This window comes from Myodes glareolus, chromosome 5 (genome assembly GCF_982192425.1).
Source record: "Myodes glareolus chromosome 5, mMyoGla1.1, whole genome shotgun sequence".
In the NCBI taxonomy this organism is placed as follows: domain Eukaryota; kingdom Metazoa; phylum Chordata; class Mammalia; order Rodentia; family Cricetidae; genus Myodes; species Myodes glareolus.
The window spans coordinates 2,444,598-2,462,153 of record NC_142030.1 but is presented as its reverse complement, the minus strand read 5'-3'; the positions used below and the strand labels follow the sequence as shown (position 1 = coordinate 2,462,153).

Genomic DNA, 17,556 nt, shown 5'->3' with positions numbered 1-17,556 from the left:
ATCACTACAGCCACAAAACAGACTATTTGAAAATTAGTACTGATTCAAATTTTTTTATATATAAGTTACCGACAAATAAAATGACAAAATAGGATTTATACATTTATTAAAACATGAATAAAGAAGGATATTTCTGAGAACCCTAATGAAGTTTCACAGAGAATCCTCCAGCTCCCTCAATTATTTCATGAGACGTAATCTTAAACCTGTCTTCACAGAGCACTAAAAGGAGCTGCAAGGAAATGAAAAGCAACAGAAACCTTTTAGCTCATGAAGCACTGCTCTGGAAAAATTTGTTAATATTATCTTCTCACTTCCTGTCATTTCACAGTGTAAGCTCCAGGATAGCTGAGTGGGAAGATGCTATAAACACATCCTTCAACAGAGGTAATAGGCCACTTGGTACATTTTCCCAAGCATCTGTTCCTAAAGGATCAATGACATTGGAGATACTAGTCAGTTTCTAAAAATTTAGTTCTCATGTTGCTATGTGACAATGGACTTTTATTCTGTCACTTGTATTATTTTTAATAAAATGCTGATTGGCCAGTAGTCAGGCAGGAAGTATAGGTGGGGCAACCAGGCAGGAGGTAGAGGCGGGACAACGAGAATTCTGGGAAGAGAGAAGTTTCAGCCTGCAGTCATGACCCAGCCGCAGAGGAAGCAAGATGTGACTGCCTCGCTGAAAAAAGTACCAAGCCACGTGGCTCAGACAAGAATTATGGGCTAATGTAAGTTATAAGAATTAGTAAATAAGAGGCCTGAGTTAATAGACCAATCATTTTATAACTAACGCAGACCTCTGTGTGATGGCCCAGGACCAGGTATGACAGAAAGCTCAGTCAACAGAAGGCGCCCAACAACGTCATGTCTTTGGTGACACAGAGTTGATGGCACAATCTGTTTAAATAAACCAAATCAAAAGGAAACTTAACCTACCGAACACTGGATAATTCTCATTGTCTCAACAATATCAACCCCTCTTAATATGTTTTCATTTTTCTCTTCCCAAAATATTCTCAGCTTCTAACAAAGGCCATTATTTTAATATTTAAAGTAAATCTAAAATGTAAAAATTTGAAAGTTGCTAAGGGTAATGAACAGTTATTTTTTTTTTAGCACATATAACCACTTTCCATTCACACCCATCTCAAAATATTCAAGACTGAATTTCACTACAAGTGTTTTAGGTAAAATTATTTTTAGTAAAGGTGATTTTTAATAGTTTAATTGGTTGCAATTTGAGTAGGTGACTCTGGAAAGATCCTTTACTCCATTAGTGAATCTTTAGAGTTTTCTCAACGATGTCATTTGTTTCATGTTAAATATTATGATCAGATACAATCAATGTTTTAGAACTTGGCAATGACACATTGTAGTCTTGGATACTCAAAAATAACAGTGAAAAACCATGATAGGAGAAAAGGCAGATTCTGTGGCACAAGATCAAACCATAGCTTTCCAGGCTTTAGACTCATGGTGTTAGACAGACAGGCACTCAGGACCTGACACAATGGGTGTGATGTCCGACTGTACTTATTTTCAACAGATTTAAATAAACACTACACCATGCCATTAGCTGGTGTCTTCTGGGCTCCCAAGTGTTGTTCTTTCTAGTGCTGGTATCTTAAATTCACCTTCCCAATGCCCTCCTGATATGAATGGGAGGTGTCCCCACCTCCACCCTCCAGCCCCCAGCTCCTGAGCCTGAATTACTATCATTGTCTCTGTAACCACAATGTCTGGGTTTTCACAAGGCGCAAAGCCTAGTGAAACAAGAATTTCAAGGCTGCAGGATAGGGTGAGCAGGAGGAGAAAAGAACACTGTGATGACATCTTAATTATTTCTGAAGAAAATCCTGCTCTTTGGGTCTCCCCTTACATTTACGGCATTCCTTGCTGAATGTTCATTAAGCTGAATTTTGAACAGATGTAAACAGTCATTCCATACAACCTCTGGCTCTTCAGGAGGCTGAAGGATATTCATAAAAGTGAAAGATACCTTCTCATCTTTTCTATAATTTCATTCATGTGTTTATAAATTATGTTCATGATCTTGAATTTTAAGGATTCTAAGAATTTTTTTTAATTGTGAAAAACAAATTGCTTGAGAGAAAAGACACTAAAGTTGATTCATACACTACAGTTGTTTCCATTAACATTTCTTGATAATTTAAATCCCTTTAGGCAAAATTTAATATTAGATACAATGGCAATGCATAACATGCTGAAGACAGACTGTCAGGCAAGCGCTGCAAATACCACTCTGGGTAAACTGAGGCTACAGCAGCCATCTCAGAGAGTGAGTAAGCTAGTATATACACACTTAAAGTTGTACCCAGCATATAGAATACTATTTAGGTTAAAGAAAATTAATCTTCTCAGTCTTTTTCTGCTACTATAATTTTCAGAAGTGGTATTTAAGAAAAAAAAATCTACTACAACGAAACCCTAGTTTTGGTTGACAGTGTTTTAAGTTAAGCATGAACTGTCTAAGATACTCTGAACTGTGAAACATGTCGGAAAGGGCTTAGTGAAGGAAACCTGTTTGAGTATTTAAAAAAGATACATGTAACAGAGAAACCAGGACCTTCCAAGTATGGCTGGAAAAGTGGAGGGCTGAACATGGAGGGACAGAGCCATGCTGCTTTGCTTCCCAAGCAAGTGCTGCAATGAGCTAAACAGGGTAGGTCTGTCATCTGCCCTGTGGCTACCACTGGAGCTCCAGACCAACCGCTAGCTCGCCGGTGGGGGGGGGGGGGGAGAGAAAACCCGCTAGCGTGTAGGGGAGGGGCGAGGGGTGGCAGGTTGGGGGTGGGGGAGACACACTACATGGACAACTGCTAGCATGCAGGGCGGGGGATGGGGCGACAACTCCCCTTACACTTGCTGGAGCAGGGAGAAGAGGGCACCTCCTTACTCTTCCCTTGCCAACTATACACAAACACGTTTAGCTGCAGAATCTGAGTAGCTCCTAGAACTCTAGGGAATCTCCAACATGTGCCTCCTCCTAAGTGTAGGAAACAGACTGAAAGAGCTAGGATGATTGGCTCAGTGCCAAGCAACCCAATGTGACTGTAGCGTTGGGAGGGCCAAGGTTACATTTGCCTACTTTGCATCTGCAAAATAGGTGTAAATGCTTTGAATAGGCAATGCCCTTCATAGGCTTTGTATCGGGGCTTTGGGCAAGTAACTGGATCATGAGGACTCTGATCTAATGAACGGATCAATTCCTTAATGGATGTTTAAGATGGCTTTACTGGGAGGAGATAACAAAGATGTAGGTCACTGGAGGTGGGCAAGGGAAGACCTTCCCTGACCTTTTCCTCTGCGGACTGGCAGCCACGAGGTGAGCAACCTCTGCAATGCTCTTGCCTCACGCCCAGGCCCACACACTGCACTCAGATGGCTCTGGCGGAGAAATCTGAAATTCCTACTCAAAGGAAGTTCTTCAGCTGTCTTCTCAGGCACTGTCACCACAGCAGAACTGGAACAGACCCAACAAAGAGTCATGCTGAGGACATAGGAAACACGTAATAGAGAAACAAGTGCAATCCTGAAGCCTGGCTTTGGTATGGGAAATCGGATACCTTCTATCCCTCATTTGTTTTGCTACCTGGGATCTTTTAGGATATTTTTTTTAACCTATAAGCCCTAGTAGTAAATCTCCCTTTCAAGATATCTTTGATCTCGTAAGAATAAAAATGAAGAGAGTGTGTATGTACATTGATAAATCATGGTACCAACATTTCAGTGACAAGTAAAGAAAGAAGAAAAGTCACTATTTAGCTGCCATAGTAAACAAACTACTACTATCTTTCTTGCTTTGGCCACCCTGTCTGATTTGCATCAAGACTTTTCACATTGTTAACCATCTAAGTTCCCTGACAGTCACACAAGCTGGGATAACATGACAGAGCTCGGTTACTCAGGAAAGGCTTGGTTATGAAACCTAGTATTTAAATTAAGACTTAAAAGAGAATGTCTCAAGAGAGTAAATTTTAATGTTATAAAAGTCTAAATCTATTTTAAAACTCACGATGAGCAAGTGGCATGGAACCTACAGATGGCATTGACCCTTTAAAGTGAAGGGGACATACTACAGAAATATGAACATACAGCTTTTCTAAACACATTAGATATTTGTTTATGTGGTGTCAGATAATTACACACTAGAATAAAACCCAAATTCTGGACTAAGAAAGAAAATAATTATTACATTTGTAACGGTTAGCAATACCAGAAAAAATAAGTATAATAAATCTGCATAAAAATGTTAGACTTGAGTTAGAACTAAGTAGAGATGCTGTTTAATCACAGGACAGCGACTCCTAGCTGCAGTAGCTACAAGGGGACTGCTCGCACTGTTTGTCACCTTCAGCACCATCACAGCCGTGCAAAGTGCCCAGAATGGATGGCACTCCTGCCCTGACTGCTCACAAGGAGGTCAGGGTGACCAACCTTTCCATCGAGGAAGCTGCAGACCTAACACGTGTGACTGTTCACTTCCTCCACGAGATCCATCTATGGGATAAAGACAAGGAAGGACTTGCAGGAACACATCCATGTCCAGTGCCAGAAATTTAAATCTTCTTGAAACAAACAAGAAATGTAAAGACTAATTTATTATCTACATTATCTTATGAACACAACTATTCTTTACCTGGAATAGAATTAAATATAACTTCTCAACAGGCATTTTCCTAGATTATGACAAGGCCCTATGCAGTCTACAGTATGGAGAAGACAGAGCGTGAACATCTGCTAAGATTCCCTTTGTCACGGGCTACATTCAGTACTTCTCTGACTTATGTTGTGTTACAAAACAAACATCAAATGTAAATCTAGACCTCAATGCCTTGCTCTGAACACAAAGAAGCCTGGTTAAATACTACAGAGTGTCTAAAAAGGAGGTGGACTTCTTCAGAAAGTTGCAAAGGCATGGAAGAACTAGCTAGCAGTGCATGTCCAATGAAAATGACGATAGTGCAAACACTTAACATCTACCCCATCTCCAGTTCAGTGGATAAAGGCACCTGTCACCAAGGCTGACGCCCTGAGTTTGGTTTCCAGGACCCACATGAAGAAAGGAGAGAAACCATCCTCAGACTCTCACACATGCACTGTGCACTGTGGCACATACGCACCCACCTCATCTACCCCCACTCACGTACAAATACACACAATTAAATGCACAAATGTAGTAAAGTTTATCCCATTTCTGATCTTACCTAGCTTCTTCCATAACGTTAGCAGAATCAGGATAACAGACACACACACAGTCTGTAGGTCACTGGTCTAAACCCTTTCATTTTAGCCACTGGAAACTTGATGCTCAAACTCCTTTAGGAAGCTTCCATAGCTAAAAGGGAACTCAAATCTTTCAACTTTCAACACATTGCCCATGTGCACAGTCAAGGAGGCAAATGCAAGCTACAGCCACATTTCAGTGCTGTGTTAATCTTTTCAGTAGCAAAAACCATCACAGAGTTCTTAAAACGTAATTTTTTGTGTTCTGACTCAACAAGTTCTTGGAAAACTATCTATGAAACTAAATACTATATGTGAATTATGTTATTATCTATGAAATAAACTGAAATCTTTAAACATATTTTAAAAGTAATCTGTAAATTTGGGTGGACTAAAACTTCCTTGGTGAAAAGCTAATATTATTGCAATAATAACAATCAACAATCACTAAAGTTACCAGAATTAATGACTAAATAAGGAAGTAATCTTTTTTCCACAGATGCACCTTATAAACAAGTCTTACAGAATCAAAGAGAAGCTCTCTCAAGTAAACCACAATAGCAAAAATTCTCCACTCAGCTCATTTTACAAGCTGAGCAGAGAGAGCACTAGTACCATGGCGCACACAAACACACGAGCAATATCAACACTGTGCTTCTACATTCCGCACAACAGTGTTATAAATTGGCCTAAAAACTGTAATGTGCTGAGTTGTAAGATTTTGAAAAAGCGGGAAGGGCAAAGCAAGGCTAAAGAGCAATTAAAGGCAGCTACTGAATGACAGGCACACTGGCACCAAGGGAAAGTTTCTAAGAGCAGAAGACAGACGCCTCTCTGTAGATGTAAGTAGTATGCATTAGAAGCTACTTACCTAGCACTTTCTCCTTCTTGTGAGTGGCCCATAACTCACTGTACTGCCTGACCAAAAATATTACAGAATCCATGACTACAGAGCAATACACACAATGTAGGAGCCATTTAGTCCGAGCAAAGATAAAATTGTTCTATTGTTTATGGCAAAGAATACAATTAATATAGAACTGGGAACACATGAAGTCTTCAAAGCAATACAAACACAGAGTTTTTAATACCGGTCTTTCTTTTCTAATTTAACTTAGTTATTGTGTAAGAACCTATTTTCTGTAGAAAACTGCTACTCATTTATAGTAGATAGTGAAAATTTTTAAAAGCTGGATTGATAATAGAAGAATATTTCATGTTTCTAAAAAATGTATACCCCGTAAAAGATTGTCTACATATTCCTTCATTTCTTCTTATAAAGCACTCTCATTTTACCAGGCATTTACACAGTGGAATACAACTCAACTGTAAAGGAAAATAAGAAGACTGAATATGCAGGCTGTTGGTAGAAGCCCCACACTCCAGTAGATGCCCACACCCTTGCAAATATGGACAGCACTACCTGGACTTAGTGGGTTAATAAAAAAAAAAAGACATGCAGTTGGGATAGGGATATGTTAAGGGAGACATAGAAGGAATTATGATCATTTGGGAAAATATGATCATATTTTATTGTATACATGCATGAAATTCTCAAGAACAAAAATGTCTTAAAATGCATGTCCCCAAAATTGCTTATTCTAAAAATTTTAAATGATGTGTTAATTCTATCAATAAAACTGAAATCCACAAGACATACTACATCTACCATTGTCTTTTCCTTATAAAGACCCTGCAGGGACCTGGTTGAAGCAGCCTGGCTGCATGGTGAATGGAAGCTGGCAGGTTCAGATCCTGCCTGGTACAATGCAATGGTTCTAGGCTCACATGGTCAAAGCTTAGAAATAACTGAAACACCAGACCTCCAACTTAACACTTAAATCTATTCTAAAGTCTGCATATTTACATTATAAAATGCTTCTCCAATATAGCACAGAAAGGAGTAAATAAATATAAGTCATAATTTACACTTACCCAAGTCACAGATTTTCTCATACAGAATTAACTATGTGACATAATGCACCTCCCTGGTTTAAATAAACAATGTAGTCATTACTCTTCTGTAATCTGGAATGCCTTGTGGGAATTTTGCGAAAAATATATATAGAGATAAATAGTGTGTGATTTAAAAAAATTTAAAAGTTTGAGGTCATAAATTTTCACTGAGAAATACTTCAGTCTTTTCTCAAAAAGGATGAAAAATATAATAAGGACTTGTTCTTTGACTAGACAGTTCCTCCTGCGCTGTCTACTTTAACCTGGAAGGAAAAGGGTAACTTCTCTAGTGAGTCTGGACAATGTACAATCAACCACATAATGCAGGAACAAATGCAAAGGCCTGCATGAGAGCTTGGGACAAGCAAAGCCCATGAGGTAAACTGACAGCAGACAGAAGGGCGCAGACAGATGTGTGGGAGCAGGAGGCTGTCACAAACGTCTCCTGCTTCTTGTGTTATGCGACATACACAGAAACTGCACTGGGGTCATTGGATGCGATACTCACAGAAGGGTTGTAGGAAGGCTCCAGTATCACCGGTAATGACATTTTCCCTTGAAGATTCAACTTTGTTAAATAAAAAATCTTTTCCCCCACAATCTTTTCTTTCTTCATACGATGGACACCATACAGTCTAAACCTAACTGCATAGTTTCCGATCATCTCTGACTCAACGTGGTTAAATTTGAATGTTTCTGTGAAGACAGGGCATGGTCCTCTCTGGATGCTGGTTTTGGCTCTCTGTTTCTTTATAGGTAGAAGAACAAGATGCACCTGCCACGAGTTGCCACCTGTCCTGTTATACGTTGGAATGTCTGTGACAGCTGTCACCGTCACCAGAAGCTTCTGTCTTTGTGAATCATAGTCAAAAGTCACATCCAGTGTGCCATATTTAGCTTCTGGCTCTGGATCAAAAGGTTTAGGAAGCTGTGAGGAGGATCCTTGGGCTGACATGTCCTAAGAAAAGCAAATTTAAATGTTTTTAGTTTTTAACCCTAATACTTAGTCTAGACATAAATAAAAGCCAACTTCTCTTAGAACATTAACACTTTTCATTTGCTGCCATGGTGAAAGTTTAAGCTCCACTAGCTACTGGCCACAGTCACTGACAGGCGCTGTGGTTTAAGTGGTAAAAGATTACACAAAGAAGACAACTTTTGAGTGCACTATTCACTACCACAGTTTTGATGTATATTTGTATAAACTAGAGTTCAATGGGCATGTCAGTGCCATGTCTTTGCTCCTGACGGAGGAGCCCGCAAAGAAGAGCAAAGTTCTATGCTACAGAATGATGTGGCTCTACTCTCAGGGATGTTTAAGATGATTCCGTCTAAAACAGAATACATACAGTAAAACTTAAGTCAATAGAATGGGAAACCTGACTAGAAATGCAAAGGGCTCAAGACATTGGCATCCAGACAGTCACTCTCCATATCAAGGCCATGCTTATTACAGTTTCCAACCAGAATTCAAAACAACTGTATTTGTCTCCACATTAATTGCCAAAGACATGACAAAATACACATTTCAAAAACTGAAGAAAGGCTAAACCTGCACATGTTACTTATGGCACAATCAGAAACAGAGACCATTTTACCATCGACTGTCTAACTGCTTGCGAGATCTTATCTAGTGACTGACAAAGCTGGAACCAGGTTTTTGACCTTTGAGCCACATACTTTGACTCTTCAAATATTGAATAAGACCTTGGATTCATTGCTACTGTAGCACCGAACAATGCTGACCATGGTCTTCCTTCTCCTATTAGCTCAAAGGATGCCCCACCCAGAAGGTTCTCTTGGATGTGCTTACGGCACAACTTGGGCAGATGGAGGCACACAGAGCTCCTATGATAAATATCTGTCTTAACCTTGCAATGGAAATGCTTGCTTCCCATTCTCTTTCCACAAGCAGGCATACAGGTAGTGTGTGGGATCAGTTTGGACCAAAAGAATAAAGACAGGGCTCTAGGAAATGGTGGTTCACATAAAAAAACTGGCCCTGAATAAAGCAAAAATATTATGAATTTTGAATAAAGCAAAAAAATTATGCAAAGTCTTACTTATCTGGTTGAATGAAAGAGAAACAAGCTCCTGAGTCTTTCAGTCAGCTTAGCACTGTGTTCTAAGCCCTCTGTTAGCTTGGGATAGAAGACTCTTTTTAAGCAGAAAACAACAAAAAGACAGGAGCCTCTGATGCTGTAAGTATACGAAGTCCTTGATATCACATGTGGAAAACAGGAAAAACTTTTGTAGAAGACATTCCTTAAATTGATTGCTTATGTGTATGCTGATGTATTTGAAATACGTTAACGTGTTTGTGTGTGCTGCCTGTGTTTGATGCATGCACTCCAGTACACACTCACACACATGCCAGAGGAGGATGTCAGAGGGCTGCTCCACCATCCTCCAGTGAGCCCAGAGACTGTCAGTGTGTGACTAAGCTGGCTGGTCAGCAAGCTCAGTAAGCTTCCTTTCTCTGTCCTTAGCAATGTGGTTGCAGACACAGGTCGCCATGAACAGCTTTAAGTGGGTGCTAGAAATACAAACCCATTTCATAATTGTTAATATAGATTACCTGATGTGGGGTTCCCCTTCATATGCTGTGAATATGTTTTAATGCCATTGGTTAATAATGCTGCTAATAATAATAATAAAGAAGCTGCTTTCGGCCAATGGCTTAACAAAGTAAAGCCAGGCAGAAAATGCGAACAGAGATGTAGAGAAAGACAGTAGGCAGAGTCAAGGAGATGCCATGCAGCCACCAAAGCAGACAGATGCCCTGGAACCTAAACAGTAAACACGAACCTCGTAGTAACACACAGAATAACAGGAATGGAGTAAGATGTAAGAGCTAGCTAGGAATATGCTTAAGCTATTGGCCAAACAGTATTGTAATTAGTATAGTTTCTGTGTGGTTATTTTGGGTCTGGACAGCCAGAAAATGAACAAGCAGCCTTGGCCTGCAATTACCAATGTCTCTTTGGTATTTCAATTTAATGTTTTAAAAATAGTATCATGTTTGAAAACAAGGGTTTTCAGAAAATAAACACTTTATGAAGTCCTAAATTTCCAGAAATTTTGCTTCTGACATTCTAACAGTCCTTAAAATACAGGTGGAACCTTACATACCAAAGCTATTATTCACATTCTTAAAAGAAGCACTATGAAAAAAAAATCTTTCCCTATCAGGGTGCTGGGCACCATTAGTTACAGGAAGTCTTCAATAGAGCTAGTTGATGAACCTGTTATATGGTTCCTCTGATGCAGGATAGATATCACAAGAATGTAAAATAAATTTGAAAAAATACAAATTTTATAGTGGCCTAGGCTATCCAATATTCCACATCTAAACATTTATGTAGTATATACTAGATGTACTGTATGAATGTATTCAGGGGTGCTATAAAACATTCCACATCTAAACACTCATGTAATGTGTATTTGATGTACTATATGAATATATTTGGGTGCGATAAAAGACACAAGCATGGGAGAAACTGCACAGTGTTAGCACAGCAAGCACACAGCTTCTGAAACACACACAGCAGTGGTTAATAAGATAAGCAAGCAGCTTGAGAGACACGCGCAGAAAGAAGTCCTAAGGTAGTAGCAACATAGAAGAAATGTCAGCAATCCATGGGCTACAAAGAAAGCGTGATGGAGCAAGTGGATACGAGGCTCACAAAGAGATGGAAAATCCATGCCTTGCCATGCTGACTGTGAGCCAAGGATTTTTATCACCCATAGGCTCTACTTATGAAATATAGGGAAAAACCCGTTTCTCAGGTAGCAAGTTTCTCTAATTGGCAAGTTCTAGGGGTAAACAGGTATGTTTTTTCTCTCTCCCATAAATGAGAGCTTGCTAACAGTTGTGGGTGCTTCTTTTCAAATCTGAGTGCCGGTCCTTGCTATCGGGTGATAAACAGAACTGTGGATGCTGAGAAGAATACACAGGCCCAAACAGGCCGGTGTGGGCTCGCCACCTATCTGCTCTGACATCCTGTGGTAAGTTGTGTTAATCTATTTTACCTTCATTTGCTTAATTTCTGCTTTGCATCTGAAGTGGAGGAAAATATACACACATACACTTAAGCATCTGGTTGCATTTGAAAATGTTACTTTGGTGATTAAGGTCTCTGGGACAGTTTGCCTCTGTCCAGATGGCACTATTATAACAAAGAAATCCTCAGACAACAACTCTAGTCAACAAGAATGTACAGAGTAAGGTAGCTGCTACTAACTCCTTTTCTGCACACACAGGGACCTGGAAAAACAGAGCTGCCTGCTCTCTGAAACTAGCATTTTTTTACTTCCTGAAGCAGTGACTGTGAACAATGAACATGCTGTCTAGGTGTCATAGATACTACTGTGGTCACCATTATATCCAGGGTCACTGCTAAGTCAGTGGCTACCTACATAGTTTGCAAAACATGAAGTTCTCAAATATGTTTAGGTGACAGCACACAAGGAAAACTGGTGGCATCATGACACATGAAAGGTTAAAGTTCCAATTCAGCAGTTCCTTCTAGGTCAGATACTGTGTGACAATACTAAAGCTACCAGAATAGTAGTTACAGTGTTTTTAAATTATAGGAGGAAACCCCAAACTGAACAAATTCTGTCTATAGTTTAATCATACTGTGTATTAGAAAACTACCTACACTATTTAGACAGCACAGACCATGTCAGAGGGATAACGCTGATGGGGTGAAAGCTGAAGGGCCTTGCAATGTAAAACTTGTGAAAGAAAGCAACTCCTACAGATAATTGCTGCATGTGAGGCTTGGGATACCTTAGTCTTCATCCTAAGAATGAATGAGACAAATTCTTTATGGATTACAAAAAGACTTTGAAACTACAATTATTTTGTCACCATTTTCTCTTTTTTTTCCACTCGAGAAAAATAACAAAAGCAGTCAGTCACCCTAAATTTAGGAAATTGTGAAATTTCACCCATAAAGTTAACCAGCATTTATTCTTCTCATACTCTATGAAATGAAAATACAGTAAGATTAACTTTAAAGGCTTATAAAACACTGAATAAAATCTTAATAAAAGACCAAAAATAGCAAATTAAAACAAAATAAAATAATAAAAAGCATGAAATATAAGCAAAAAGGTAAATCATTCCAGAACATTCTATGTAAAATATTTAAGACACAACAACCATGCCTAGTTCCCACCTCTGTTATGAGAAGGTGTGGGATATCTAGGCTGTGGCAGCCTTAGTGAACGTGTCAGGTGAAGGTTTGACAGTGGAGTGAGAAGCTATGGGGCTGAGGGGAAGTACAAGGCCCTTAGTCTCCAGAGCACGCTCCCTGGACGCTGCAGGATGCTTCTGCTTACTTCGGGGCTGAGGACGGCGGTGCTGTCGCTAGGGACATCATCTTCATAGCCTTTATTGTGAAAGCTCTCTGCCTCGTGCCCTGTGCTTCCTTCGCTGGGGCACTTGTTGAAGGAGCAGCGTGGGCTGTTGCTGCAGCGGGAAATCTCACACTTGCCATCCCCGATCTCAGAGGGCGTGCATGAGAGGTGCGGTGAACCGCTGTCGTCCTGGTAAGGTGGTGGCTGCAGCTCATCCAGTGGAGGTGTCCTCCTCATTCTCTGAATGCAGTTTCCTACCAAGGACAAGAGTGTGGTCACTGTTTCCATCACTGTCAGTCCACAAGAACAGTAAATAACTTTAAAAAGTAAAGCAAAAGCCCAACAGCACAACTGTTAAGATCCTAAACGAGTTTTCTCTTTCCTCGGACCAGGCACAGAAATAAAGTGACGTTCCTCTCACCCGGAAGGATCAGGAACATTAAAGCCATTCGCTGTTAAAAACCACACAGACAAAAATGACCCCAACTGTCTGTCTACTCGATCCTCTCCCAGACATTCCCAATGCCATTTGTACGTCACCAATTTCCTTGTAATTGGTAACCTGTCATGAGGCCATACAAGTATGGTATGTAAAACATAAGAATTCTATTACTTTCTCAGTTATGGGGATGAATTCCAGTCAACATTCAGCTTAGCATTTTTCTACATCTAATTGATTTTAGAGACTAAAGGAGCCATGTTCAGTCCCTGCTTGCCATCTCTGAGTCTACCTGAGTGCCCAGAGCTCTTCCTGGCCCACAGGAAGAATCACTTCCAGCAAGGATACGAAGCCACATCTCCACCTTCTCTTAAATTATCTTTTAAAACTTTTGCTTCAATAATCTCTCTCGCCCTGCAATGGAGAGTAAACATGTCTATGAATGGTTGGGATGAAGGAGGGATAAGGGATTCACATATAATATAAAACTTTTTAAATAACCTAATAAACTTTGTTTTAAAAATATAGCAACTTTCCATTTTCTTTCTAAGAAATTAAACCCTTCTAACTCTTATCTATCTTCTAATAATGGTTATTGAGCACTCCACACTCCACTAAGGCTAGATGCTCTGGTGCCTGCAGACACTGTCATCATACACATAGACCAGGAGGAGGTCATAAAACTGTATGGACTGTAGACATGCTGGCTCTGCTTACAATTTAAGTAGACAAGACTAGGTAGATAGAGCCCGAATTCAGTGTTGAATATTAAAGTTAAACAATGTTCCTACAAAAGGAGCTCTGAAAAAGGTAGTTTAAGATAAAATTACTTTGGGGTCAGTTCAAAAACTCAACACAGCTCTTTCTTAAATTTTACATAAAAATTAAAGGCCTCATTTAAAAAGATACCAAAGCCCTCATTCAAACGAAAAATATTAATTCCTTAATTATAAATTTACATAGTTGATCAAAGGCCCTAATTTTAAATAAAACACCTTACCTTCTGAGTCTAGTACAAACTTTAAAAAGTTATCAAAATGATACACCTGAAGCTACCCGAGAGGACGTATTAATAACTGAGCCATGTGGCAGTCAAGAAACTGAGACAAGCAGATGGCAGAGTCCACACATGGAGCCCTGTCCTCCCAGCAGTCCCCTGCCAGTGGGCGCAAGGGCAGGGTTTAGCCTGGATGCCAGGAATGCTTTGGCTTCCCTGATAAAAGCAGGGACACTCAATTGGCATCTCTGTCCTCCTTCCTTTTGCTTGAGGTTCAGTGGCCACCTTAGGACTGAGAAGTCACAAGCATGAGAATAAAATCTGAAGATAGAGAAGGAAAAACGAGAAACAAAGCAAACAATAACAGCAACCTCCCGAAAACAAACAAACCTAAAAGCAGACAATAAAAAGGAAACACAGGAACGTTGGGGTATCAGAAATATTATCCCCAACTTTGATGACCAAGGAAGACAAAACACGAAGGTAAACATGATAGCTTCATTTTCTATAGATAAGCTACAAATGCAGCCTCAGTGGTAAGTTTAACACATTAAATGACACTTTCCTCATTCTTGTACTTCATCTATCAATTGATTAAATTATTTAATACTTTTATATCCACTGACATATAGTAAATCAAGAATTCCCCAGGTTTAAGTGCAATTTTAGGATATGTGTGGTAACTTCAAGAAAAAAAAAACAAAAATAAAATAAAAAAGATAGAAACTGAAAATAGAAAAGATAAAATAATGAACAGAAAAAGTAAATTTAAAAACATGTATTGATCAGAAAGCTTTAGTAAATGAAAATATAATTCATTAAAAAACAGAAATAAAATTGATAAATTATTAGAACAGACTAGTTAGAAAAACTGGTAATGTAAGTTATTAATGTCAGGACTTCAACTCCTACAGGCATTCACACGCGCAGGGCAAAGTGTGTATTGCACCGACAGACCACGGGAAGAAGACTGGGGAAGGTGTGCAGGGAGTGGTGCACACAAGGCCACTTTGCTGAGAAAGTCCTGACCATGGTGCTGAAGTGCAGAAGAGCAACATCCTTCTGCATGGTGGATGATGAGCGTCCACTGGAGTCCATGTTGAGGGCCATCTAAAAGTGGGAAATAAACAGAGGCGTGGAGCCAGGAGAAAGCCTGTGTACAGCCTTATGATCAAAGAGCAAAACTCCAGGTGAATATAGTCAGCTCTTTTATGTAAGATAAAAGAGTTACAATATGGAAAGGAGAAAGGCTAGAGATGACTCTTATGAGCTGAATAATAATTAGGGAGAAATGCATATATATTGTTCCAGCTAGTTTTATGTTGACTTGACATAAGCTAGAGTCATCTGAGAGGAGAAAATTTCAATTGAGAAAAACACCCCAATTAGACTGGTCTGTAGGCAAGCCTGTGTGCATTTTCTTGATGGAGTACTGATGTGGGAGGGGGCAGCTCATAGCAAGCATGTGTTGGTGGTCTTGGGTGCCATAAGAAATTGGCTGAGCAGGCCAGGAGGTAGAACTCCTCCACGACCTCTGCATCAGCTCCTGTGTCCAGGCTCCTGCCTGGCTTGAGTTCCTGTCCTGACTTCCCTGGTGATAGAGAACATCATCCAGCTGTAAGATGAAATAAACCCTTTCCTCCCCAAGCTTCTTTTGGTCATGGTAGTTTATCACAGCAATAGAAACCCTAATTAAGATATGTACTCAGTTAACACAATATATGCTTACATACACGGCCATGCAACTAACATTTTAAGGTTTTCCACTGAGATATGAGAAAGTCACTGTCCAGCAGCAGTGAACCCAGAGCCCACATCTTGGCTTTTACCTCTGAGCTCAGGAATGACACAAGGTACCTGCTTCACTAATTCTACTCAACAGTGCACTGGAGGGTCTTCCTAGTCAATGCAATAAGACAGGTTAAAGAAGGTAGAAAATAATTGGAAATAAATAAAACTGTCAGCTCTTTTAGGTAACTATCATGACATAAAACAAAACAAAAAACAAAACAAGAGAAAAGTAGGGATAGAGAGGACTTGTTACAGTAAGTAAATTCAACAAGGCCTCAGCGTAAGGGGTCAGTAAGGAAAAAGGCAACTGAATTTCTGCACACATGTGAAGGACAATTAGAAAGTAAAATTTTAAAGCAATCCCATACTTAATAACACCAGAAAACATCAAACGTCTAAAAACAAACCTAAGAAATTGTATTGGTGTTATTTTTCCAATCATTGAGATTATAATTAGAATGTGTTCTTTCAACACCGGGTAGACTCCAAACTTCAAATTTCTCAGCAGTGGCTAACCTGATTTAGGAGGAGTTAGTTACAAACAGGCAAAGCTTCATTTCTTCAGCAAGCCATCTCAAAAGAGAACAGAAACTTGAGAACTACATGCTTAGTAAATGCTTTCACTAGTTTTGCCACTGCAAAAACTAATAGATTTGAAAAGCATGGCAAAAAATTAAAATAAAAAGAAAGAAGAGCCGTGGCAGATTATTATAAACTTAATTAGATGATCTCAACTACAGTTGCCACTCCAGATGGAAGCTCCTTCTTGAGAAAATTGAGATGCCCTGGCATTTGATATGCTGCACCAGTTAGCAAGTGCTTTTCCTTCACAACAACACTGAGATAACAAAAATTAACAAGTTGTTCCACTTGGCAAGACCAGCTACACCTCTACTGTCCTGTTTCAATTAGAATATTCTTTCTCCATGTGTCCTCCACTCCACAGAGATTCTGAATATGTGAACACCTCACAATCATCATGTAGATGATGGCAAAGCATTAGATTAGAGCAGAAGAGCCACGAATGGAGTACATTAAATGCCTGTACTTTGCAGAACTCAGCACCAAATCTTATGAAACAATGTGCTTGCCAGTAAAGTCCACAAGGTCAAAGAGATGCAGTGGATTATTCCTCCGGTGGCCAGAGAGGATTTACGGAACCTCATCTGTCTCTTCAGAGGACAACCAAGCATCCTGCCAGCCTGTTTTGAAAGTGGAATAAAACACATTTGAACATACCGCTCTGGCACAGTCATAAAGGAAACTAGAAAGCTGCTAGCTTTGAGTAGAGTCCAAAGCAGGATAAATCTGTCCAGATGCTGGAGGGGAGAGTGGAGTAAGTCTATATTTGACCCTTGCCCTTGCAATCTAGACAACCAAAATGCCATGGTACAGCAAGAATCCTGATGGCAGAACTGCAGTAAAAGCTATCAGTTTAAAATTACCTTTTCACTTTTTGTACCTTTGAATGAATTTTACTGGAATACAGTTTGGATCATTTTTGTACTCTGTCTTAAAACTCTAATTCCTTAGTCAGTTTATTTTCTTGATGGTTTGAAATAATCCTGACTCAGATCATCCTCCATACAGAAAAAAGCTAATAACCAGACATGGCGGCATACAACTTTAATCTTAGCACTCAGGAGGCAGAGGCAGGTGGATCTTCATGAATTTGAGGTCAGCCTGGTCTACATAGTGAGTTCCAGGCCAGTCAGGGATACACGATGAGAATATGTCTTGGAAAAGAAGAAAGGAG

General features: G+C 39.6%; 1 protein-coding gene across 4 annotated transcripts in view; it reads right to left on the bottom strand.

The window, feature by feature from the left end:
- Nucleotides 1–17,556, bottom strand: part of Syt14 (synaptotagmin 14) — a 174,514-nt gene that overhangs the window by 36,433 nt on the left and 120,525 nt on the right. For all 4 annotated transcript variants that reach the window (XM_087906013.1, XM_048439365.3, XM_048439363.3 and 1 more), the window contains 2 exons: nt 12,556–12,827; nt 7,715–8,164 (listed from right to left, as the gene is read on the bottom strand). In XM_087906013.1, coding sequence (XP_087762139.1) covers nt 7,715–8,164; nt 12,556–12,827 — 722 coding nt within the window. The remainder of the gene's footprint in view (nt 1–7,714; nt 8,165–12,555; nt 12,828–17,556) is intronic.